This window comes from Erythrolamprus reginae, chromosome 3 (genome assembly GCF_031021105.1).
Source record: "Erythrolamprus reginae isolate rEryReg1 chromosome 3, rEryReg1.hap1, whole genome shotgun sequence".
Lineage (NCBI taxonomy): Eukaryota > Metazoa > Chordata > Lepidosauria > Squamata > Dipsadidae > Erythrolamprus > Erythrolamprus reginae.
Genome location: NC_091952.1, coordinates 28,611,911 through 28,638,995, shown reverse-complemented (window position 1 = coordinate 28,638,995; position 27,085 = coordinate 28,611,911). Strand labels below are relative to the sequence as shown.

At 37.8% G+C, this 27,085-nt stretch overlaps 1 protein-coding gene across 2 annotated transcripts in view; it reads right to left on the bottom strand.

The window, feature by feature from the left end:
* Nucleotides 1-1,364: 1,364 nt before the first annotated feature.
* Nucleotides 1,365-27,085, bottom strand: part of SULF2 (sulfatase 2) — a 329,460-nt gene continuing 303,739 nt past the window's right edge. For both annotated transcript variants that reach the window (XM_070744663.1, XM_070744662.1), the window contains 10 exons: nucleotides 16,477-16,726; nucleotides 14,408-14,504; nucleotides 13,095-13,189; nucleotides 9,537-9,596; nucleotides 6,103-6,272; nucleotides 5,874-6,016; nucleotides 5,596-5,719; nucleotides 4,906-4,936; nucleotides 4,599-4,655; nucleotides 1,365-2,368 (listed from right to left, as the gene is read on the bottom strand). In XM_070744663.1, the coding sequence (XP_070600764.1) occupies nucleotides 2,338-2,368; nucleotides 4,599-4,655; nucleotides 4,906-4,936; nucleotides 5,596-5,719; nucleotides 5,874-6,016; nucleotides 6,103-6,272; nucleotides 9,537-9,596; nucleotides 13,095-13,189; nucleotides 14,408-14,504; nucleotides 16,477-16,726 (1,058 nt within the window). In that variant the 3' untranslated portion in view covers nucleotides 1,365-2,337. The remainder of the gene's footprint in view (nucleotides 2,369-4,598; nucleotides 4,656-4,905; nucleotides 4,937-5,595; nucleotides 5,720-5,873; nucleotides 6,017-6,102; nucleotides 6,273-9,536; nucleotides 9,597-13,094; nucleotides 13,190-14,407; nucleotides 14,505-16,476; nucleotides 16,727-27,085) is intronic.

The window sequence follows — 27,085 nt, the reverse complement described above, 5'->3', positions numbered from 1 at the left end:
ATTCACCATTATGAACCTACTCTGCTAGACAACTTGGGAGCTGAAACAGAATGCTATTGCTTGCTTTGCTGACTGGTAAAAGATAATACAGCAAGAATTATACAACTGACTTCTAGGACTAATTTGCTAGTTACCTATAAAACTCTTTTATGATGAGAGCCATGCCAACTTCGTGACTCCAGAGGTATACGCCATTATGTTCAGGCTGACAAAGCATGCTAAGAATTTTTCTCCTTACTAGGAAATTGGAACTACTGAATGGCTCCTCATGAAGAATAGTGATGGCGAACCTAGAATAGTGATGGCGAACCTTTTTTCCCTCGGATACCGAAAGTGCCCAAACCCTTAATTCAATGCCCGGGGAGGGTGAAAACAGCTTCCCGTGCCCCCTGGAGGCCCGAAATGATCTGTTTCTCAACTTCTGGTCGGCCAAATAGGCTCATGTTTCACCCTCTCCAGGCTCCAAAGGCTTCCCTCGAGCTGGAGGAGGGTAAAAATGCATTCCCCCATCCCCTGGATGCTCTCTGGAAGCCAAAAATGCCCTCCCAGAGCCTCTGTGCGAACCAAAAAAAATCAGCTGACCAGTCCAGACATGCACGTTGAAGCTCAGCTAGGGCAACAGCTTGTGTGCCAGCAGATATGGCTCCATGTGCCACCTATGGCACCCTTGCCACCTGTGGCACCCAGAGCTTCTAGGACCTGTGCCATAGGTTCGCCATCACAATCCTAGAAGCTCTGGAAAAAACAAGGGTTAGGGTTGCCTCATTACTCTTTATTACAGTGGCTTTATGTATTTTTTCATAGTTGTAAACCATCTCGAATTGTGTGTGTGTGGTGTGTTACAAAAACAGAGGTAGTCCTTGCTTAATCTCTCCAAGTAGAGCCAGAAACTTTGTTAAGCAAAACTGTTGCTACGTAAGAATTCATGTGATGCATAGCACATGCGAGGCTCCTAGTTCAGATCTTCCTGCATGATTGCAATGCTTTCAATGTGCATCTCTTGTGCCAATCAATCTCTGTGCAATGGGGAGGAGAATAAATAAAATACAAAACAATTTCTCAATAGCGGAAAGTGAAATGTTTAGAAGAAACATGAAGGAAAGTTCTGCTTTTGATATGTTCAAGTAATGGAATAAGAAATTTCTTTGAGACTGAATTTGGAAACAGTTCAATTTTTCAAAAGTCAAGTTTTACTGGGAAAACGTCTTTCTCATTCTCTCCCACTGAAGTTGTGTTTGCGAATTTTTAGAAATGTACTTCTAGTATATAGGTTATGTAAATTCATATTTTGGTAACAACTAGAATTGAGTTGCTTATATAGTAATCACAGAATTATCTTAAAAACAAACCAAAACTCCCAAGTATAAAAGTAAACAAGTGCTTTTTATAGTAATAATTTTGGTTTTTTTTAACATACAATATAACCACAAAGACTTAATACAAATCCAACTTTGTTAAAATTCAAGACATACATCAACTGCTTTTAATTTTGCAGTGGTGTTTTTTTTTAATGATCAATTCTAAAGTTTAATTATGCAGTGAAGTGACATTTTCAGAAATGATATTGGGGCGTGGCAATATTTCAGTAACAAAAATCTTCTGGACTGCATTTGTTTTGAAATGGAACACTGAGTATTTACAATACAATGCTGGAAAGGTGGTTTCTCTGAGTGAGGGTTTATCTTCTGTTTCGTCTCTCAACCTCAAGGAAGATGTGAAAACTGTGAACTAAATTGCATGTTGTAGTACACAAACAAGTGACAATATTACAGTGCTGAATTGGTGCTTCTTTTCAAGAATTTTTGCAGATCCTAGAATCCCTTAATAGATTTTTAAAAAAATCAGTGCTTCAAAGTTTAATTTGTCCAAGCCAGAAAGAAAAAAAAATAGTGTTATTATCTTCATTTGTCTTTCCAATACTTTAATTGAAAGAAAATATATAACTGTCTTCTGTTGAAACATGATTTTCTGTGCTTTTGCCTTTTCAGGATTCTAAGGGTTGCGATGTTTCTCTTCTGTCCTCTTTTGGAATAGTATCTCAGGTGATTGACTGAAATAAAATAGCTTGTGAAGCAAGTGAGGTATAATCCAAAGCAAATGCAAGTTAAACTAGTAGGATACAGGATCTTGACAACAGTAGTCTCCAGAAGATAACTGCATCATTTGGGACTGCATAAAAATGCAAATATCCTATTTACCTTAGCATCAAAAGTTCATCCAGTCTTCCAGGCTAAGATTATGATTCGGTCTGAAATCATACATACTTTATTAAGTCTGTACAAGAATTCAAGTTCTGGCCAGTTTATGTCCTCACTGAGGTCTAGCAGTTGTAGGAAATTACCCCTCCCAGCCTTCCCAAAGTTGCCCTCTGTGAAATAGAAATAAAAGACATACCATTAGTTCATTGGCATTGTAACTGATTGTACGGTGAAACAGAAGTTTAATTTTGTCAAGGTCACACGAGGAAAATAATGAATCACAGGGCCTACATGTGGAATCTTCTATAAAGGTAGAGACATCATCTCCTTTACTTGGCAACTGAATTTTTAGAAGAAATTTGACATCTATTTGAAGAGCTGTGGTGGCACCGTAGTTAAAATTCGATATTGCAAGCTAACTTTGCCCACAACCAGGAATTTGATCCCGAGCGGTTGTGTTGATTCAAGCCTTCCATACTTCGGAGATCAATAAAATGACCTAGATCAGTGATGGTGAACCTTTTTTTTTCCTTGGGTGCCAAAAGCATGTGCACACACACTATTATGCCTGTGCGAGTGCCCAAGCCCATAATTCAATGCCTGGGGAGGGCAAAAATTGCCTCCCCTGCCCTCCTGGAGGCCCTCTGAAAGCTAGAAACAGCTCATTTCCCAATTTCTGGTGAGCCTGGTAGGCCCGTTTTTCACCCTCCCCAGGCTCCAGAAGCTTCCTTGGAGCCTGGGGAGGGGAAAAACAGCCTCCCAATCCCCCTGGAGGCCCTCCGGAAGCCGAAAATGCCCTCCAAGAGCCTCCGTGTGAGCCGAATATCAGCTGGCTGGTGCACACACGCATGCTGGATCTTAACTAGGCAACGGCTTGCGCGCCGGCAGATATCGCTCCGCGTGCCACCTGTGTTCGCTATCACTGACTTAGATTGTTGGGGCCAATGTATTGACACTGTATGTATGACAGAAAATCATAGGGCAATAATTTTTGAGGGAGGTAGGAAAGGAAGGAAATGAAGGGAAGGAAAGAAGGAAAGGAGATCACAGTTGTGCAAGGTCCTCATTTAATGCTCTGCAACGATTTACTTAATTGAAAAAGTAACCAGGATCTGTTAGAATTGCTGTTGTTAAAATGTGTATGTGTAATGTAATGGAAATTCCAATCCCAACTGTCATTATTAACTAGGGATTACCTGTAATCTGATAGTTAATCTTATATTCAAGTTTGAGATCCAGCTTTTGCTTTAGATTAGCACAGCTGGAAGGCATCTGACACATTTGCCTACACAGGAAGTCCTTGACTTATGACCATGGGCCCCAAATGTCTTCTTCCCAAGCAAGGAAGCTCTTAAGTGAGTTTTGTCCAATTTTATGACCCTTTTTTTTTTTGGCCATAACTATTATGCGAATCACTTCAGTTAATCATTGAGCAAATCTATCTTCCCCATTGACTTTGCTTGTTGGAAGCCGGCTGGGAACATTACAAATGGTGGTCACATGATCCTGGGACATGCAACTGTCATAAATACATGACAGTTTATTTATTTATTTATTTATTTATTTATTTATTTGATTTGTATGCCGCCACTCTCCGGAGACTCGGGGCGGCTAACAGCAACAATAAAGCAGTGTACAATAGTAGTCTGATGTTAGAAACAATTAAAAACCCATTAATATAAAAAACCCAAACATACATACATACATACATACCATGCATAGAATTGTAAAGGCCTAGAGGGAAGAGGGTCTCAATTCCCCCATGCCTGACGGCAGAGGAGGGTTTTAAGCAGCTTACGAAAGGCAAGGAGGGTGGGGGCAATTCTAATCTTTGGGGGGAGTTGGTTCCAGAGGGCCGGGGCCGCCACAGAGAAGGCTCTTCCCCTGGGTCCCGCCAAGCGACATTCTTTAGTTGACGGGACCCGGAGAAGTTGCTAAGCATCTGGATTTTGATCTCGAGAGAGTGCGGTTGCTGCAATAGTTGTATGAAAAATAGTTATAAAGTCATTTTTCTCTCTGCCATTATAACTTTGAAGGTCTGTAAATGAATGACTGTAAGTCAAGACTACTTCTCTATAGGATGCATAAGGCAGCATTCCACTCTGATTAACAGGCAGAGAACTTAGGGGTGGAAAAGGTCCTCTTCTAAATATTGGAGCTCCATAATACAGCAATTCAGCTTTAAAGGCTCCACCATATTAATATTGAGTCCAGTAAACCTTTTGCTAGGGACTCCAAATATTAAATGAGGTCTATCATTCTGTCAACCTTCTCTCTGTGAAGATGGACTAAAAATAGGATATATGAAGTTTGTACATATGTACTGTGTGCAAGAAAGAAATAAAAATAAAAGAACAAGGAACAAAAACTAATGATTTACATGAATAAATTCCAACTTACAGGGACTTGGAAGATGAAGATTTTTTCATTTCTGGCCATTTTCGACGTTGAAACTGCCTAATTTTTGAGACAAAATAGGATAGACAAATTAATTTCGCACAAGAAAGAAAGAGAAAGAAAGAAAGAAAAAAAGAAAGAAATAATTAAGCATGTTGAGTAGCAATAAAATTTTGACATTTCTAATATTAAATAAATCCAATATGTTTGTCTCCTTATTAAAACCCAATTCTAACTGCCTATAGATTATTTCAGTATTTAGTGTAGATTTACTTCTGGGGATGGGGAAACTTAGCGTTAGTAGTAGTACCTGTATTGTTCATAACTTCCATCTTTAAGACCTAAATGAAGAAAATAATACTAATTAACAAGAGTTTATGGAAGCAAAGGGTAAAAATATAAAATAGACTATCAAAAGTTTGTTTTAAAAACTGGCGCTTTCTAAGCATAGATGTTTGAAAGAACAAAATCATCTGCAAATAGAACAAGGCAGCTCAATGCTGAATTAAGAATCTACACATTCAAGTGATATTCCCGTAATAAATCCAAAGCTGGTCCACATTTATTATGTCCATACTGCAGCTTGATACAGAGGCAAAGTGATGGAATACTGAATTTAAATAAAGGCACTAAATTAAACCATTCTCTTTTTACACTGCTATTCCAAAAAGCTACATATAGTTAATAACTAATATTTTATCACTTAAAACAAAGCTCCCAATTTCTGTATTCCTATTTATCTTACCAGTGAAATACCTAAGATAAATTACAGACTTTATTTATAGATTCATACATCTTTCTTAATTAGAACTGGTGGAATTAATGAAGACACTTTCCATAACATCTATATGAAGTTTACGTATGTGATTAAAACCTGTCCCTGATTTAGATTTCCTGTTTACACTACTTAACGGTATATTACAAGTGACTTAAAATGGTATCATTCAAATTATTTAACATACTACTCCTCTTACCAAAGTGAAATAAAAGCTGAACTTACCAAGATCCATGTTTCGGGTCCTTGGGTTACACTGTTTATGGCCTTTGCAACTTCTCAGTTCCATGAGCTGCACATGCAGTTGGTTGAGAACATCTCTATGCAGTGTGTTTACTGCATTAATTAGCTGCACACAGACACAATTTTGAAATTACAGCAGGTATTCCATGAGCAGAGGAAAGTTTGTATTGATTTTTCCCCCAGTGTATTTTTATGTGTGTGTGTGTCATGAAAATTGATCATGTGTAAACGTTGAACCTTTGGATTTTTTTTTAAATTACCTGGTAAGGGTCGGTGTTCAGGTCAAAGTACTCAAGGAACCCAGTAGCAAATTCACAGAACAGAAAGTTGTGTGTCTCATTGATTGTCCTCATACACCAGTATGTGTTGTTGTTTGCACTGGTACAGGCACAGAAAGGACCCACTGCAAATAAAATGTTAACATTTTACAACAGTTGTAAAGTACTTTCTAAATAATTTTAAATGCTTTTAAATGCATATATATCTTACATGTCCACAAGGGGGCAGTCTGCCAGTGTTGGTTGTCATGTGTGAAGCATGTCAGGCCTGGCATGCTACATGTGTCGTTATTTTTTATTCTTTTGAGCAACTTCCTGAGCTTCTTCTTTCGCCTCTGTTCTCGGAGGAGCCATAGCTTATCTTTCTCCTGGAAGGTTTTCCTGAACACAAAGATTCATAATAACTCACAAATTGCTTCATACATAAAACCAAGTACTTTATAGACCCAGAAGTGTGGTGGTCGAATTAGGAGATTATTAGGGACAATCTGAGAAGAGATTCACCTCCCATCTTATTCAGTTTTCACATAACAGCAGAGTTAACCTTGGGATGCTAACTTTATCTTCTTATTTTTATTTTGTATTTGCATCGAGTGAGTGATTTTCCACTGCTTTCTTAGAGCTGAGACAGAGAGACTGGCCCAAGGCCACCTGTTAGCTTTGTGCATATTTATTTATTTGTTTGGATGTCTATATGGCCCTTTTTCGTAGACCAGTGGTTCTCAACCTGGGGGTCGGAACCTCTTTGGAGGTCGAATGACCATTTCACAGGGATCGCCTAAGAACATGGGATAAGACAAGTCCCCCCTGGTGTTAAGAACTAAAGCTTCTATTCTGGCGCCTTGGAACATATTTTTACAATCCGACCAATCAGGCATTTACAGTGGGTGTGTCCTTCTGACCTTCCTGCCAATCAACTTAAAGCTCTGTTGGAAGAATTGGCGCAAGACTTATGGGTGGGGGTCATCACGACATGAGGAACTGTATTAATGGGTTGTGGCATTAGAAAGGTTGAGAATCACTGCCGTAGACACAGGGTGGCTTACAAAAACAGGAATAAAATACAAAACACAGCAGAGGGAAACCCAAACAGATAGCAAATACTAAAATTCCAAGTTATTTAAAACCAGACATATTCAATCTAACCACAATCCTATATTCATATCATCGGCCGGAGCAAGATGCTAGTGCTCAACAGCCCGAGGCCTGCCCGCAAAGGTGAGTTTTTAGGGCCTTGCGAAAGGCCAGGGGGGTGGAAGCAGTGTGAATCTCTGCAGGGAGTTGATTCCAGAGGCTCCCGCAGAGAATGATCTCCCCCTAGGCCCCGCCAGACGGCATTGCTTGGATGACGGGACTTGGAGAAGGCCGACTCTGTGGGACCTGACCGGCTGCTGGGATGTGTGAGGAAGAAGATGGTCCCATAATTATCATGGTGGAACTAGAACTCACAAGCTCCTGATTTCTAGTCAGATGCTTTAATTGTATACCAAACTGGGGTCTAAAAATTTACTTACTCCTGTTTATCAGGACTAAGTTTGTCTGTCTTGTTGCTCATATGGCCATTATTATATGTGTGTAAAATAGCCTCCCAGCCAATAATCCAAAATCTAATGAACTAATAAATGTGTGGTCATGAAGAGAAATTTTCAAACAAACACCATGCATAACAACCCTCATGCCAGTCTGAGATAGATTATCCATTGCTACTGTAATCTGTGTTGTAATCATAGGTTTATAGGCACTGAAATTTGGGATGGAATATTACTGGAGGGTGATATTTTAGCCTAATTGGGTGCTGAATAAAACCTTATTCTTCCTCTATGAAAAGCAGCAAAATCCAGGCTGAATAGGCAAGTTGCAGAATCCATGACCATGTGGAAAATAATTAACTTGATATACAACATGAAGAAAACCTATAGCTAACTTCCATATAAGGAAATATATGCCTTGCTCTCATTCCTTTGCCAATCACCAGTAAACACACAATCCAGGAAAAGGCAAAGAATGGAGCTTCCGTTATTTATAGAGAAGTCAGAAGAAGATTGCCTTATATGGTGCATGAGTGAATGGTAGTAGGAGGATGGCTTAATGTATGTGGCGTTCGCGAATTGGTTATTCTGTACCACATGTCAGAAAAAGTGAAATACAATAAAAGGAGCGATCTTGATTTAACAGAGGTCGTCTCATTGAGAAAATTCTCTTCGTTGCTTCATTTTGATGTGGCAATCATGGCATTCTGTGCCTCCCTAGAGGTCGACCCATTGGGGGAGGGCAGTTTGCCTTCAAATCTGGATATATTTCATTTTTAAAAAAAAAATACTTCTCAAATCTTTTTTTAAAAAGCATTTCACCGAAGCAGCCTTCATCGGCGCCATCTTGGATCAGTTTAAAGTCTGTGTAATAGAATTATAGAGTCATATTAAGTCCAAGTCCTTACATGACTCTCTGAAAAAACATATACGACAAGTGGCTGTTTATTCTGTTTGCTTTGAAGATGTCTCATAAGAGAAATCCACCACTTTTGTTTGATATATTATGTATTAGATTCAGAACTGAAGAAGCTTCTTGGAATAGAAGTGAAACATCTTCAAGAAAAAACAAAGTCCAGTTGCCTTGTGAAAGAGCACCTTTGGGACAACTGTGACTTGGATGGCTGAGATAGACCATGTTGTTGTTATTATTATTATTATTATTATTATTATTATTATTATTATTATTATTATTATTATTATTATTATGTCAGTGCAACACAGCAAACGAGATCACCATGCTGGATTTCATTTTTCATCACCAGTCGGGCGCTTCCCAAGCACCTAGGACTGCGTGATGTAGCGGCAAATTATGTTTGCCGATCCCAGTAAAGCGGCCTTTTGCAATTGACAGATGGAGATTTTGTCAATTCCGATGGTTTTCAAATGTCTGCTGAGATCCTTTGGCACTGCGCCCAGCGTGCCAAGTACCACTGGGACCACTTTCACTGGCTTATGCCAGAGTCGTTGCAGCTCGATTTTTAGATCTTCGTATTTCACTAATTTCTCTAGCTGCTTATTATTATGTCAATACAACACAGCAAACGAGATCACTATGCTGGATTTCGTATTTCATCACCAGTCGGGCGCTTCCCAAGCACCTAAGACTGCGTGATGTAGCGGCGAATTATGTTTGCCGATCCCAATAAAGCGGCCTTTTGCAATTGACATTATTATTATTATTATTATTATTATTATTATTATTATTATTATTAATATTATTATTAAAGCTTAGCCTACATGTTCCTATCTATGCTATGCTATTTAACACAATCATACAGTTTCTTTTTATTTGTGTATTGCAGGCAGCTATAAAGAAAGGTAAGACACTTTTTCTGAATCCTTAAGTGGCTCAGTTCAAAATTATATTACCTCATTCTGCAAAATACTGTCTTCTTCAAATCTGATTTTGTAGATGAAAGAAGTCAACCAGTTAGTCTGAAAGCCTCAGAATGTGCTTGGTCAAAGGAATACAGTTCTCTGTAAGGCCCTCAAGTAATAGTCAACCATAGCCACCATAGCAGATTGCATTCATAATTTTCTCAGGGTTCTTCATTAGCAAGACAGACAGACTAAACTGGAACAACTGTTGTCCACTTAAGATGACTGCACTTACTTGAAAGGATGGAGATCAGATCCTTTGTGCCTCAGTTTGCCTTTGTGCTTTGATTGGAAGCTGAAAAACAAACATCCCAGTTCTACAATTATCTAAAACACAATTATTTATTTTATTTTCTTCTATATTTTTATATTTGTGCTCCTCCACTTTGAAATAAGGGACAGTTTATAAAACTGAGAAAATAAGGATAATAATATAAAATACATGATCCATTCAAAACCTTTGTTTTAGTTTGCTAGAAGTTATTTGGCTTTGTTTCCTTGTAATAAAGAGAAAATAAACAACAAACTCTAAAACAAAGAGAATCTCTCTATGGCATCACTTTAGACCATAGTTTAAGAGTTCCTTGTAACTGAAGGAAAGATGCTATTACTATGTATGCTTAATAATATCATTGGCATTAAAATGGAACATTAAAATGCGAATAACGGGTACAGGTATGTAGATCACGATCTCTGGAACATTTAAAATTTATTTAAAACTACTAAAAAATTACTGAGCTTTCATCAATACTTATTGACTTCATCAGATCAACATGGTCAAATGGAAGGGATCCACTGTCCAAATTATGCGGTATTTCCCACTTTGACTTTTATTTGAGGTAGAGACTAATACGAATCTCAGAATCACACTAAAACTTACAAGAACTGGAATGCAGTATGTGGAGTTGGCAAGAAGGCAGACACAATGTCTGAGTTTGAGGATACATTTATTATATTATAAACCAGGAGGTGGGTCTGATTTTCTGTTTGCTAGATGATTTCAGATAAATAGTAGCACTACTTGGGCCTAAAACAGAGCTTGATATTCTTTCCTTTTAATAGGAAAGTGAACACAAGAACAAGGAGACACAATCTGAAGTTAGTTGGGGGAAAGATCAGAAGCAACGTGAGAAAATATTATTTTACTGAAAGAGTAATAGATGCTTGGAACAAACTTCCAGCAGATGTGGTTGGTAAATCCACAGTAACTGAATTTAAACATGACTGGGATAAACATCTATCCATCCTAAGATAAAATACAAGAAATAGTATAAGGGCAGACTAGATGGACCGTGAGGTCTTTTTCTGCCGTCAATCTTCTATGTTTCTATGTTTCTTTTCTGACTGGCAGGAATAGCTCCTACCATGAATTGAAAGAGCAGCCCAGGATGTTAGGTGTGGCGAAAGAGGGAACATAATTACAGAAGTCACTATGCCCTACAAATATCCCTGATAAGAGAAATACTGTGAGAGCAGAATCAATGTCTCATGCTTTCCACTTGAAAACTTACCACTATAATTTATTTTTCTAGAGTGTCTGGCAGTGGAAGAACAAATTTCACCTCTTTTATGATTCTTTTGTTGAGCTTTTTCCATGCATGGAACAGGAAGTTTTGGAGCTTCTTTGGCCATGGTGCCAAGTAGGGATACGCAAAGTATCAGCTATGAGTTTTGGAATTATCTTTAGATTGGTGGGAACCTACTCACTCTTTAAAAAGCTGTAACTTTTCCTGCTTATTTAAAAGTTTAGAACTTTTTTATCCTATGTTTTTTATCCTATGCTGGAGAAAAATAAAATTTGTATTTTGGGGGGGGAAAGTTTAGAAGCAACCTAGAACTAAGGAAAAATGTCCTGGCAGTTGAAACAATTAATTAATCAGTGGAACAACTTGCCTCCAGAAGTTGTGAATTCTTCAACAGTGGAAGTTTTTAAGAAGAGATTGGATAACCATTAATTTCAAATGCTATAGGGTTTCCTGCCTAAGCAGGTGGTTGGACTAGAAGACCTTCAAGGTCCCTTCCAACTCTGTTAGTCTAGTCCAGTGTTTTTCAATCAGCATGCGTGGCACACTAGTGTGCCGTGAGACATGGTCAGGTGTGCTGTGTGGAAATTAAACGTGGGTCCCCAAACTACGGCCCACGGGCTGGATATGGCCGGCCCATGGAGGCCATTTATCCGGCCCACCGCCAGCTGCCTCCATCCGAATGTAAACATTCTACTCACAATCCCTCCAGCTATTGGCAACAGGAAGAGTGGAGGCACAGGGAACGCTCACTGACCAATTACCTTCTAGGATTCATCCTGACCACTAGCAACGAACCAATAACAGGCCGCCCCTTATTCACACCCAGGAAGGTCCCCACTCGGGCTGCCGCGCACTTATCATTGTGTAGCCGTGGCGAGTAGTTGAAGCTGCTACTCCTCCCCATAGTCCCGATTTCTAATCCTGGTCAGAAGGTAAATGTTGCCACCACTAGATGAAGCCTGTTATGTCTATCCTGATGGTGTATATAGATATTTGACCTTTTTCTTTTTATAAGAGGCCCCTGCAGAGGGTGATATACTATATTATTAACTATATGTATAATATGTACTGTGTTAGAGTGTCATTTTGTGTCATTTTGGTTGGTGGTGTGCCCCAGGATTTTGTAAATGTAAAAAATGTGCCGCGGCTCAAAAAAGGTTGAAAATCACTGGTCTAGTCTACTCTAGTTTCACAGTGACAGGAAAAGACAAATCTGAGTACAGAAGATCTTAAGGGAGAGGCAATAGCTCCCACAAGCTTCTTCAAGGGACCCCTGAGAAACACAGCCGAGTATCCACCTGAGAATTGAAGTACTCCCAGAGGTGAATTCTGCAGTTCCTGAGTTGAGACAAAGGATGGGAAGCTGTGGCCAAAAGAGCAACTTGATTGAAGGGGATTTTAGCCAACTCTGTGCTAAAAATTTGCTGTCTACTTACCCTAATTAGAAACAGACAAGGACTGTGTAACGCCAGTTTAAATTCAACTTGACAGCAGAGAATTTGCTTTTAAAATTTATTTCAAAGGAGTGGAGAATTTTGAATAAATTCTCATAGGTGGTGTTCTTGTATTTATTTACTTAAGCACAGGGCAAGTGTTTTTCCTGCCGGTAGTACTATAGCCTCTACAGCAGGCAACCAGTTAGCTCCCTGGTTTCCATTACTTCACTGAATTACCAAAAGATGTGATCATAAGAATCCTCATCATTCAGTGCTTTTTCCCAGTGGGAAATCTAAGTAACCAGTGAGGCTTCAAAGTGACTGAAAGATGTGTAACAGAAAACAATGTATCAGCTGTAGGTATTTCCAACTCTTCCAATAATGAATTTCAGTTTCAAGATAATTTAAAAAGCACTAGGTATAAACCCCAGGTGCCTGTGTATTCCAAAGAGGTTGAAGATTTTTAATTTCTTCTTTCCAAGATGAGAAAATTTCAAACTTGGAAAGAACTCCCAAAAGAGAGTAGGTTGTTAGCTATGTCGAGGTAAGAGGAACTGACCTGAAATTTATTCATTCGGATTTGTATGCCACCCAACTTCCGAGGGACTCTGGGCAAAATGTTATTTTTGTTTTTAATAGAAGAGTACAATGAGAATGTTTGTTGTTTTTCTTTTCTTCCTTGTAGTGACTGGGATTATGAAGGCGTTGGAGTATCTGACTTTAATAAGAGGATGGCTGTGTTTGCTAAATAGTCTTGTGCCTTGTATCCCTCTGCCTAAATTCATAAACACGTCCTGCTTATTGCAGTTTCTGACCCCAAAGAGAAAGTACCTTATCTTGTTACAATCACATTCCTCCGGTCGCTTCTTCTTTAGGTGACCTCTTACCTCTCGCAGGTTTTTAATTTTGTTTTGTAGAGTTTCAATCTAGTAATAAAAAATAAGAACGAAGGGATGGCTGCAAAATTGATTGATTTGCTTTCTATCGTTCAACTGTCTAGATACTAGGCATTAAATTCCTTTCTTCAAAACCTCTCTGCATCCCAATTATACTACTTTAACATGTGTTTTTTTAAAGGAGAGTTTATACTAAAACTTTTAGCCAGAAATACAGATTATTATTACAATTACCATGTACTGCATCTACACAGTTCAGTGGTGCAAATTTGCTATAAGCAGAAAGGACATTTTTCTAGCAAGAAACATAACTTGACTTTTGGAGGAAGAATACCTAACTACTGTAATTATAGCAGAAGTGAAAGAAAAAAAACATCCACCATTTTTCTTTATTTACAAGAAAACTTGGCAGGCAATGAGATAGAGTCAAGGCAGAGCAATTTATACTAGCACCTACAAGTAAACTGAATTTTTTTTTGGAATAAATGTGTTTTTTTCCAGACTGTAAGATGTTTCATTTTTATTTTTTTTAAAAGTTAGTGGTTATTTTAATTGATCAACAAGTAATTCCCTGTGTATCATTAGGAATTGATGATTACTATTTGAACTTATTATTTTGAAATTTTATAAGATAAAGTGAAATAGTTTAAAAATAACATAAATGCAGAATTTCTGTTCCCCCCCTCTTTTTTTCGCTTATAGTATAAGTTAGATGTGTTATTCACTATATTTTATTTCTTTGAATACGTATTTTATGGATAAAGAAATTTAATAAACATAAGAATACAGAGTTAAATTTAACAAGTATCTAATATATATGTGTGTTATTTCTGTATTGATCTGACCACAGTTAGATTTTTGCTTTTTGTAGTAGTTAGACTTCTAAGATAAGCAGAGCAATGGTAGCTCCTTGAATGTTTAATGTTGTATGCCTTTGTTTGTCTTTTTTAAAAAAACAATAAAATATATATTATATATAAAAAAAGGAATTTATTATTATGGTTTCATTAAGAAAATCTGTGTTAAGAAGATGTTCACCTTTGTTTTAAGTTCTTCCAGGAATAAAAGGAAACTATTACATGCAGCCTAGTTTGGTCAGCATAATTGCCTAAATCACAGGCTGCTAAATCGATCATCAAAAAGCAGCTCTAGTCTAAAAAGTTCTTATTTAAAAGTCAATCCATTCAAGGTTCCTTGGAATTTGGAAATATGATTCAAATAGTGATTCACGTGGCCATAAACACTAACCTCGTGGTCTATATGAAGCTTATGGTCCTTCCAGGCTTGCAATGATTTATATAAGTCTGTGTCGCATTGAACAGTGTCGTTCTCTAAAATGTAGCATCTGTTCAAAAATAAGAAAAGAAAAAGGTCATTATATATTGGAGGCAATGACTAGTTGTTGGAAACAGACAGCATTACATTTATGAAGATCGGGTTTTTTGAGCTAGCTCAGCTAATGTGACTTCAGGGAAGAAACAGGGGCTACTCCTCTACTGTAACCAAGAGTAAACAATCTGTGCAATGGAAACTGAAGTTTGTTGTGAAGCTAAAATGTCAGTAGAGAAAAACTGAGAGTGCTGTCTTGAATTACTTGGAGGAAAAAATTACTATAAACATGTTTTGAAAAAAAAGAGTAAAAGTTTACTAATGGTTGAGAAGCCTAAGTATAAACACAAACACTGGCACTTAGACATATTTATTTATTTGATTTTTTCATGCCGCCCTTCTCCTTAGACTCAGGGCGGCTTATAACATGTTAGCAATAGCGCTTTTTAAAAATAGAGCCAGCATATTGCTCCCGCAATCCAGGTCCTCTGGTTTGGTGCTGCAACCCAACAAGACCAACACAGACTTCAGAGGATAATCAGAACTGGAGAAAAAACAATTGCTGCCAACCTGCTTTCCATTGAGGACCTGTATATTGCACGAGTCAAAAAGAGGGCAGGGAAAATATTTACTGACCCCTCGCATCCTGGACACAAACTGTTTCAACTCCTACCCTCAAAATGTCGCTACAGAGCACTGCACACCAAGACAACTAGACACAAGAACACCATCACTGTACTAAACAAATAATTCCCTCAACACTGTCAGACTTTTTACTAAATCTGCACTTCTATTTCTACTAGTTTTTCTCAACATTCCTATCATTCTTTTCCTCCCACTTAGGACTGTATGACTGTCAGAAAAAATGATCTTTATTTTTAGGTTGAATCTCTCCTTGATCAGTTTCTATCCATTCTTCCTTGTCTGGTCTTCAGGTGCTTTGGAAAACAGCATGACCCCTTCCTCTCTGGCAGCTCAACAAATATTGGAACAATGCTATTATGTCTCCCCTGGCCCTTCTTTTAACTAGACTAGCCATTACGCTCAGAGAACACTTGGGAGTCCTAGTGGACAACTATTTAAATATGAGCCAGCCGTGTGCAGCAGCTGCCAAAAAACCCAACACAGTTCTAGGCTGCATTAACAAAGGGATAGAATCAAGATCACATGAAGTGTTAATACCACTTTATAAGGCCTTGGTAAGGCCACATTTGGAATACTGCATTCAGTTTTGGTTGCCACGATGCAAAAAGGTTGTTGAGACTCTAGAAAAAGTGTAGAGAAGAGCGACAAAGATGATTAGGAGATTAGAGGCTAAAACATGAAGAACTGTTGCAAGAAGGACTGGGGAGACATATGAAGAATGACTGCAGGAACTGGGCATGTCTAGTTTAATGAAAAGAAGGACTATGGGAGACATCATAGCAGTCTTCCAATATCTCAGGGGTTGCCACGAAGAAGAAAGAATCAACCTATTCTCCAAAGCACCTGAGGGTAGAACAAGAAGCAATGGGTGGAAGTTGAACAAGGAGAGAAGCAACTTAGAACTAAGGGAAAACTTCCTGACAGTTAGAAAAATTAATCAGAAGTTCTGAATGCTCCAACACTGGAAGTTTTTAAGACAATGTTGGATAACCATCTGTCTGAAGTAGTGTAGGGTTTCCTGCCTAAGCACGGGGTTGGACTAGAAGACCTCCAAGGTCCCTTCCAACTTTGTTGTTGTTGTTTTCATTATTATATAACACCAACAACCCAACAGTTCAATCCTGAGCTATCCCTTAATCCTGAGCTATATTCTTTACTACTAGATCTGTAACTTGCAATTTTTTCCTCCTTCCTTGTCTATGATGCAATGTACTAATGTCCCCAATAGATAAAATGATCCTGATACCCAGAGATATGTATGTACATATAATGTTGAATATATATATTCAAGTATATAAATAATAAAAACCACAACCTACTAATTAATATCTTCAAAGACTTACCGGTGTGTCACTTTTATTAAGTTTGATGCTGTGTTCTCTAAAATACTGCCAGTGCCACTATATTCCTCCATATCTTTAGCATCATCAACTTCTCCCCCTTCTGATTCTTGACTATTTTTGCGCTTTTTTGTGATATTCCATGGTAAAACAGGTTGATAACCATCTTCCAAATCCAAATTATACACCTTTCCATCCAGATCAACAGACACTGAGCGAATCGAACGACTTCGAATGTAGCTTGCTTTGTATTCTACATGAGAAATAAACAACACAATTTAGATGTATTTAGCAAGTCAGATATAGATTGACATAAAATTTATTGCTGAAAAATTTGGTTAGGTCACAAATGGAAGAATTTTTTATTTTCAAAAATAATTATTTTTTTCAGACAGTGACCTAATTCTATGAAAAATAATCAATTGCTACATATATAGATCAAATGTTATTATCAATGTAATACTATTCCCATTTCTTATGGGAAAGATACCTTTTATTATAATGGGGGCACATCATTTGCTTAGTTATATTTTTATATTTGTCATATGTTATGATTTTAATTTTTGACAATATACTTTTGAATATACTGTAGACATTTTTTTGAAAATTTATGGGAAAACATTATTGTAACTTACTAAGAATGACCAGCCACAACCAGCTAAAACTGAATGCATGATTGGATGAATAAATATAAAAGCCAAAGGAAATGAAATTGCAAAAATGTATCTTGTTTTATATGACAGCTGAGAATAATTTTTATTTTATTATACTTAGTAGGTTTTAGAAAAATTAAATTAACTTTGATCTAGTTTTTCCTGGCGCAAATTACCTTCCAGATAAATATGAAAGTGTAGAGTTACAGAGCTGATACACACTGCACAGCAATATTTATTGTTGTAGGATTATGAGTTGGCCTACAAAAGATCTTGAATGAAGATTTTATATAGCCTAAATTTAAGGAAGTAATTGAATAGTTTTAGTGCACTTATGTTCTTATAGAACTTCTTTTTATTGAAATTGTTTAATTCTACATTTTTGCCATGTGATGGCAGCAAAAATTCAAAAAGCTAGAAAAGAAGTGAAAATAAATGATGCTCAAGGTAAATGTTTCATGCAATCTAAAGAGCCACATAAGAACTTTTATTTATGTTTTATTGTGGCTTTTGCTTTTGATTTCCCATCTAGATAATTCTGAAAAACAGCAATTGAAGACTATTACTCCATATTTCTCATCTCTAGTTGTTCTCTATTTCAACTTTCTTTTACTTATATTAAGCCAGCAAAATCTCTGCTCCTTAAATTGCAGTTTCAAACTTTGCTGTATGCTATTTCTTTTGCTTTTCCTTTCACCCATTTGATGGCAATTCCTTTTTCCTCTGCTCATGAAACCCCAAGAACTTCTCCAATTAGAAATTGTCCCTTTAAATTCCCAGAAATTGCCAGCAGTTTTAAGCTCACTTAAAGATGGCTTATTGGAAATCTCACTGGTGGGCTTTACCTTGGCTTCTCAGACTCGGCAGTGTTGGGTAGGACAAGAGTATTAATTGATATAGAAATATATATGTCCACTATTTCTTGTTTGAGTCCCACTTTTAATAATTCATAAGGAGGGGGTCACAATTTTTTTTTTTATAATAAGGGTTTTTTAGTTGTTTTTATTAATTGGATTGTTCATGTTGTTTTACCACTGTTGTTAGCTGCCCCGAGTCTGCGGAGAGGGGCGGCATACAAATCCAATAAATAATAATAATAAAATAATAATAATAATAATAATAATTTACTCAGCATTTAGGAGTGATGGGCATGTTGCGTTACTCATAATATTCAGAGAGTACAGCAGAATTATTCACTAACCTGGGACTCTAAATCTCCACCTGAGGCTTAGCCAGGTGAATCATAGCTTTAGGGGAAAAGTAGGTTCTAATTTATGGAACATTTGACTAAAATCAGGAAACTCCCTTCCCTTTTAACACTAAGAGGAAATTCTAAGAAATTACACCCAAAGAAAAGAAACTAAAAAGAGACTTTCTCAGCAAGAATCGGTTTCCTTTGTTATGAGGCGTGTGTTTCCATTTGCTGGTATCAAAAAACTCACACCATTGTAAAGCCTGAATAGAATATAACGCTTATAAATGTTAAGCAATGTTCAAAGACAACCAACCAATTATCATAAATGAATCTGTTGGATTGTTTGCCTTTCAGATAAGAGATTTTAATACAAACAACACAGGAAGTAGAGTTTTTCAATGAAATTCAAAGAAGCAAACACCCTTATTTTTTTAAAAAAATTGACTGATACCCAAAGATTTGTGAACCCTTCTGAATTTTCAATGTTTCTGCATAATCATGTCCTAAATATGATCTGTTTATCACACAATTCCTAAAACTAGATAAAGAGAACCAATTAAACATATGGGTCAAAACAGCTTATATATGTACCGCATATATAGCTATGATAGTTGATCAGAGATAGAGACCGGAATAAAGATAAATGAAAAATAAATCACCTTTGGGAATTTTACATGGCTTTTTATCACCCTAAATTGAAAAGTGTGCATTTCTATAAACTAAAAAGGGGCTCATTAACTCTCTCACAAACAGTGGTTTGGCAACAGAATAGGGAAAAGATGGGATGGCTCTCTATTGTGTTATAATATTGCACTGCATCACCTGGGATTACTGCAGTAATTGCAGAGAAATGAAGCAATGTTTTCTTAGAAAACCATAAACTTTTACTTACATAAGTGCGCTAGTATTCAACTTGTTATTATCTGTTTTCAAAACACTCACCATTCACAACTGAATCCTAGTTTCTACCTGCTCAACTAGTGTTTATATATAATTTCACTGACAAATAATATTTTCTCATGAAATGAAAACCATGCAGAGCTATTTTATCCCAGTTTTTCTTCTTGTGTAAAACAGAGGAAAAATGGGCTTGCCTATAATGAGCAAAAGGTGGAGATGATTTTTTCCCCACTAGTTCTCATCAAGAAGTGAAAGCTAAGTTATTAACGTACAGATATAATATGCTACAATATATTTAAAAAATCCACTGCAAGTTAGGCAAACCAGTCCTATCCTGGGATTGCTTTGCAGATGGAGGCTATTCTTATTCTTCCTCGCTCTATCCTCTACACTGAAAACAGATGTATCATAAAAGTCTATAGAAATTCTCAGATCATGGTTGTCCCAAAGTACTTTTTCAAAAGGCAAATAGCCTATCTTTGTTTTTATTTATTTATTTATTAGGTTTCTATGCCGCCTTTCTCCTGAGACTCAGGACGGCTCATAACAAGTAAATACAAAACATGTAAGATATCTAATATTAAACACTCTAAAAAATTTCAATACTAAAAACATATATTTTAAATTATAAAACCCCGGTACTGTATGTTTAAAAAACAATCATTCACAGTCATCCTATTAGTCAATCATAGGCTGGGGTATATGTTAAAATTTCACTGGCCCCAGGCCTACTGGCAAAGGTGGATTTTTAAGGCCTTACAAAAGACTGGGAGGGTGGGGGCAGTACGAATATCTGGGGGGAGTTGATTCTAAAGGGCTGGGGCCGCCACAGAGAAGGCTCTGCCCCTAGACCCTGCCAGACAGCATTGCCTGGTTGACGGGACCTGGAGAAGGCCAACTCTGTGGGACCTGACCAGCCTCTGGGATGCATGAGGCAGAAGACAGTCCCATAGGTAATCTGGTCCAATTTCCTCGAAAATGGGATGGGAGGGAAACAAATACTGTACCTCAAGGATTCCTGAAATATTATTTAATTTTTGAACTTGAAAACTCATCCAATTTTCTCTCTGTCCCATCTTGTATAAACAAAAATAAAATCTAGGTTATTCTGAGGTGTTTTTTTTTTCAAACTGCCTTCAATCTCTGGACTGTGTAATCTCTTTTCCAGACCTCCTATTAATGACTTGCTTCTTCTTTCCTTCTTTAATCGTTCTTTGTTTCTCCAAATTGTCAGCTCTAAATTCTTTTACACCTAAGCAATTTCCTGTGGATGGCCCATATTGCCATTCTTCTTCAGGATCTAAATATACCTGCTCCCCTCTTTTTTGTACTTTGCTACTTTTGTAATAGATTTTCAGCAATAGTGCTGGCATTTTAATGAAGACTGCACAGTTAAACACGAAGACCCTAACTTTCAAGCATGGGTTTCAGATGAGGAGTGTCCCAGCTGCAACAGAGTGAACAGAGCTATTTCTTCCTTAACAATTTTTAAAATGGTTCTAGGTAAACACAGGGCACAATTGCTGTGAGTTTAGAAGTCCTATACATTTCAAACAGAGGGAGAAGACTGTATGGTATCTTAAAATATATTTAAAATTGATTTATTTTGTCATCCATTTTTATTTTATACAAGACGTAGATAAATGTGAAAATAGAAAACATTCCTTAAACATTATGTGGGATATAGAGCAGCAAAGTCCCTCAATTTGTCTAAAAGTAGATGAAGTCTATGAAAAGAAAAACAGCTAGGAGGTAAAGACATTCACTACATTTCCTTAGTGAAATATTTTCTAATGCCTTCAGATAAATTAGGAAAGTGATGATGCTATTAATGCAGCCATTTTTAAAGGCCACACATAAATCTGAATCATTCTTGTATATATATTCCAATATTTTGTTCAGCTACATGATTGGGTAAGTCTGAGTTTCCAGACCTGTTATTAAACCCTGATAAGACATTCATGTAAGGATATTAAGGGGTTCACTGCCAGGGGAGTCACAGGGGTTCAGGAGAACCTCTAACAAAGATTCTGTGCAGTTTGGAGAACCTCCAAATACCACTCTTGTATGGCCCTTCTCACCCTTCCCCTTCCAGGAGTCTCCACATGGCCAGCTGTGGATATAGATAAGTGCAGAGCACACGTGGAGGCTCAGGGTGGGCTTAAAATGGGCCTACCAGAAGTTTAAGACCCTCCTTGCCTTTCCCAAACTCCTTAAAACCCACCTTTGCCGTCAAGCATGGGGAAATTGATTCCCCTGGGCTGTTCTGTTTTATGTATGGTTGTCTGGGATGTATATTAAGGGTTTTAACTGTTTTTTTAATCATTGGATTTGTACTGTGTTTTGCTGTTGTGAGCCGCTCCGAATCTCCGGAGAGGGGCGGCATACAAATCTAATAAATCTAGTCTAATCTAAATCTTTAAGAAGGCCCTTTTTTGTTGTGTTTGGGCTTGGGCCAGCTGTTGCTCCCACAGATGGGAGAGATGCGGCACAAAGTGAGTGCGAAAGCCTGGCTGACAGCCAGGAAGACGTGGCAGACAGCTATGAGGATGAGGCCACTGGTTCAGAGGAGTTGGCAGACAGCATGCAGGACCCAGCAGACAGCCCAGGGGATTTGGCATGCAGTCCCTCAGACAGTCTCTCTTCCTTGGATTCCTCTGCAGACCAATTCATAGACATGCGTAGCCGAAGAGCCATGCAAAGGAGGGCTCACTTGAAGGATTATTACAGGTGATCAGAGTAGCACCTGGGCTGGGTGTGGTTCTTATACTGAGGGCTGGGTGTGGTTCCCTTAATGAGGGCTAAAGGTATAAAAGGGAACAGAGGCACAAGGCAAACTGTGGCTGTTTATCTGTGTTACTTTGTGGTTCCTGCTCTCAAGTTTCTGTTCCGTGCCTTTGGATTTCAACCCAGCCTTTTCAGGCACGTGGGAGGTGAAACCTCTGGGACTTGCTGTTTGCTCTAAAGATTCAAAGGACTCCTGAAACGTTTCTGCTCCATGCAGGTTGTCTTTGTTTGCTTTTTCCTATGTGTTGTATTTGGCTGAATTACACCTTGCACTATCATTATTTCCTGACACTACGGACTGTTTTGGTTAACCCTTTTTTGTTTGTTTAATACAAGTTTGCTGATTAGAAGAGCACGTGTGTGTTTGATTTCTTTTCCTTGGACTGTTACGAATTGCCTGAGCCCAGTCAGGCAGAACAATTTTCGACCTTTCAGAAGCTGAAGAAAAGCCTCTGGAGCTTGGAGTGGTGCAGGAGGCTGACTAGGCCACACCCACCATGGCCACACCCACCCAGCAACCGGGCACAGAATCCCTTGCTAAAATTTTTGAAGCCCATCCCTGAGGGTATTTGTATTAGGAGTAAAATGTGATTAAAGTTGATGAAATGTGCTGAATTTTATTTGATTCCCCATGGTATATTGAGATTACTTTCATTTATTATTTGCATGCATTATTACTCAAAATAGCTGTAATTCATACATTCCTTTTGTTCCTTCCTTTATAAAATAACTACAGTTTATGGTGCGTAATGCATTTTAATATATGTCTTAAAAGGCTATACTTCCTCATTGTTTCTGTTATGGCCAATTTTATGTCTGGATCCCATCTCTGTTTTCCTTTAGTTAAAAATCCTGCCGGGATTTTTAAAAAGAAGAATGATGAAAAGGAAATAAATATAAGCTGTAGTCAGTGTCAACCTATTGTAAAGTCAAGGTATATTATTGAGTGTCAGATGACATACATGTTTAAGCTGCCATTTCGCACAGACTGGAACAGTAAAAAATGGCAATTATCATCCCAGATTGACCACAAGGGGTTTGTTTGTTTGTTTTTGCAATATACAAAGGAAAAACTTGCACATTCATGTACAATTTGTAATTTTGTCTCTTTTGTCCCATAAAAGCTTATGGGACTTTATGTTGAAATGAAACTCTAGAAATGCAATAATAGAATTAATGTATGTGAATATCAACAATATATTTGATATTTCCATATAATTAGATTTCAGAGCCCTGGGAAATCTTAATGCGTTTAGGCTTAATTATATCCAAATTCTGTGAGTATAAGATATAGTTTGCATTACAAACAGATTTACAGTATGTAGACCAGAAGGTAAGCGGAGAGAAAATAATAGCGGATTTAATATGATCTGTTGCACTTTAGGACATCTTCAGAAAGTGAGGAATTTCTGCCTCCAACTTCTAAGTGAAAAACAGGAAATCTAATGTGTGAAAATTTGATGTCTTAGAAACAGAGGAAGAGGAAAATCATTAAGGGCAGAACAAAGTCTTTGTGCTCATAAGATCCCAAGTTCACTCCTATACATACAGATAAAACTCAAAAAATTAGAATATTGTGCAAAAGTTCATTTATTTCAGTAATGCAACTTAAAAGATGAAACATAATATATGAGAGAGACTCATTACATGCAAGGCAAGATAGTTCAAGCCATGATTTATCATAATTGTGATGATTATGGGGTACAGCTCATGAAAACCCCAAATCCACAATCTCAGAAAATTAGAGTATTACATGAAACCAATAAAACAAGGGTTGTACATAGAACAATATTGGACCTCTGAAAAGTATAAGCATGCATGTGTACTCAGAACTTGGTTTCACTTCTTTTGCAGCAATGACTGCCTCAATGCAGCATGACATGGAAGCTGTCAGCTTGTGGCACTGCTAAAGTGTTATGGAAGACCAGGTTTTAATGCTTTTGGCAGAGTGGGCAGGTTGCCAAGTCCTGCTGTAAAATGAAGTCCACATCCCCATCTAGGTCATCTGCGGAAGGAAGCATGAAGTGCTCCAAAATCTCCCAGTAGACGGCTGCATTGACTCTGAACTTAATGAAGAACAGTGGACCAATACCAGCAGATGACATGTCTCCCCAAATCCATACAGATTGTGGAAACTTTTTCATCTCATTTGGAAACCAAGGATCTAGATAGAGGAAGAATGGAGAGGCAAACACTGCAAGATGCTTGAGGTCCGTTGTGACGTTTACACAGTCTGTGTTGATTTGGGGAACCATGTCATTTGCTGGTGTTGGTCCACTGTGCTTCATTAAGTCCAGGGTCCTCTTGGCAGCCTTCCACAGACAAGCTTTATGGGGATGCTGACTTCATTTTCCAGCAGGACCTGACACCTGCCCACACTGCCAAAAGCATCAAAAACTGGTTCAATGACTGTGGGCTTACTGTGCTTGATTGACCTGAATCCTATAGAGAATCTATGGGGCATTGCCCGAGAAAAGATGAGACTGAACAATGCAGAAGAGACGAAGATCGCTATTGAAGCATCCTGCTCTTTCATAACACTTCAGCAGTGCCGTAGACTGATAGCTTCCATGCCACGATGCATTGATACAGTAATTGCTGCAAAAGGGGTCCAAACCAAGTACTGAGTGCATATGCATGCTTATACTTTTCAGAAGTCCAATACTGCTCTATGTACAATCCTTGTTTTATTGATTGCATGTAATATTCTATTTTTCTGAGATGGTGGATTGGGTTTTCATGAGCTTTACCCCATAATCGTCACAATTATGACAAATCATGGCTTGAACTATCTTGTCTTGCATGCAATGAGTCTCTCTCATATATCACATTTCACTTTTTAAGTTGTGTTACTGAAATAAATGAACTTTTGCAGAATATTCTAATTTTTTGAGTTTCACCTGTATTTATATGAATGAAAATACTGTCTAACTCAAACTTCTACATTTTCTACTGACGACTCATGACTAGTGATGGGTGAACCGAACCTGCACAATTTGGGTCTATACCGAATTTTGCAGTGTTCAGTATGCCAAACATGAACCCGAAATTTTTTGAAACTTTGGGCAAAGTTCGGGGTTGCGTTCGGCGTTCGGAGCTTTGACATCACTGGCAGGTTGCTAAGGACGCCAAGGTGATCACTTCCTGGATTCCATGGAATCCAGGAAGTGATCACCTTGGCGTCCTTAGCAACCTGCCGGTGACGTCAAGGCTCCGCCGCAGAATCTCTTCATGGGAGGGATTCCCCAGCTCCTTCAAAGGGAGGTCTTCACGTAAAAATAAACATTGTTATTTTTACAAAAAAGGACGCCGCAGCGGCGCTACAAGCAAAGGGTGGTCGTTTCACGTAAAAATAAACATGTTCATGTAAAAGTAAACATCAATCTCTTGGTGGGATTCCCCGTTCGGGTCGGCCAAATTTTGCGTAAAGTTGCGTAAAGTTCATCCGAACTTGCCGAACCCGAACACCGTTGGAACACCATCACTACTCATGACTATAAACAGTTTTCTATGCTCCAAAGACATTTATTCCACTTACTTTTGTCATCTTCAAAATTCTGAAATCTGAGTTTAACCTCATCTATACAGTTTATTACCCTTATCACCTTATGTAGTTCCACTAGCCATTTCTGGTGAGCCAAGCCCCTTACTGATGTGCATAAAGCTTGTTGCATCTAAAGTCAGAGATGCAGTTTGATCTCAAACCATGACATATTCTCTGAGTATCACTCAAGTTTCCGCATGTATAGTAGAGTGGATAACATCCACTCTTCCTCATTTTGGTTTTATTTGCTTGTGAGAGAAATAATGAAAGGAGAAGGGAAAAAATCTCCCCTTCAGCATCAAAACATGACATTTATATACTGGAAAACTGTTCTGTCCCAGACAAAACGTTAACTACCTTGAAGAAAAACATCTGGATCGTGTACTGCAAATGAACTAACTACTGTGCATTTATTATGTGAACAGATGATTATTTGGAAAGGCCCTCAGGTTTCTGATACTGAAGACTAAGAGACATAATTACACAGCCTAATTGGGATGCCGCAGGGATTTGAAAAGTTGCTAATAACATTTTTGAGGAGTTCTTTATCTGGTTTAAATTTTATAAGTGGAGTTCAGATATCTTCAGCGTAATGCAGCAATTTTATTGCTTCTGAATCATGTTATGCTAAAATTCTTAAATGAGTTATATTTGGGCTTATAATTTGTAAACAATTTAACTGAACCACAAGCTTAAGCATTATTTAAAGATTATCTGTTTTGCCATGCATTCTCGGCAGTTACAGTAACTGGCGATTGTACCTGAGAACCAGTAATTTTATTCACCTAAAAATTAGCTTAGTAGTTACTAATCAGCTTGCAAGGCAAATATAAAGGAAGAAAATCGATTTAAACTCCCTGTTTGAAGCTTGTGCCAGGTCATTACTGAGAAAATCTAATCCGCTAAATAATTAAAGCTCTGCACTTGTGAAGCGAGACGAAAGCAACTTTACAGACGAATAATAATTCTGAGCTGCTGTTGGGCTCTTTTAATCTATAATTAAACTATGCACACTTCAAATGCATGTCTGTGCGTTTGTGTGTGGATTTTCAGCTGACTCAAGTTAAAGAAGGGCCTGTAGAATAGGTTATGCCACACAGCGCCCGAGCCTTGCCAAAGAAAATCAGCAGTTTTTGGAGCCAGCTCCACTTTAATGTGAAAAGAAAACGTTATATGGGGGCAGCAGCTTTGGGAACAGGATCTGTCATCTACCTGTGCTCTTATTATAAATAAGTAATGCTCCAATATCCGGAAAACTAGTCAAGTGCAGAACCCAGGGCTACTGTTTCTTAAAAGGAATAATTGATATTGCCACTGACTACTTTTGAGATGTATAGGTACATATAAATAGTTATTAATCCAGCATTTATGTATGTATGTATGTATGTATGTATGTATGTATGTATGTATGTATGTATGTATGACATTTGTATGCCGCCCCTCTCCGGGTGCTTAAATAATCAACCATAAGTCTTTAGGAAAGACTTAATGAACTCAATCTGTATAGTCTGGAGGACAAAAGGGAAGGGGGGA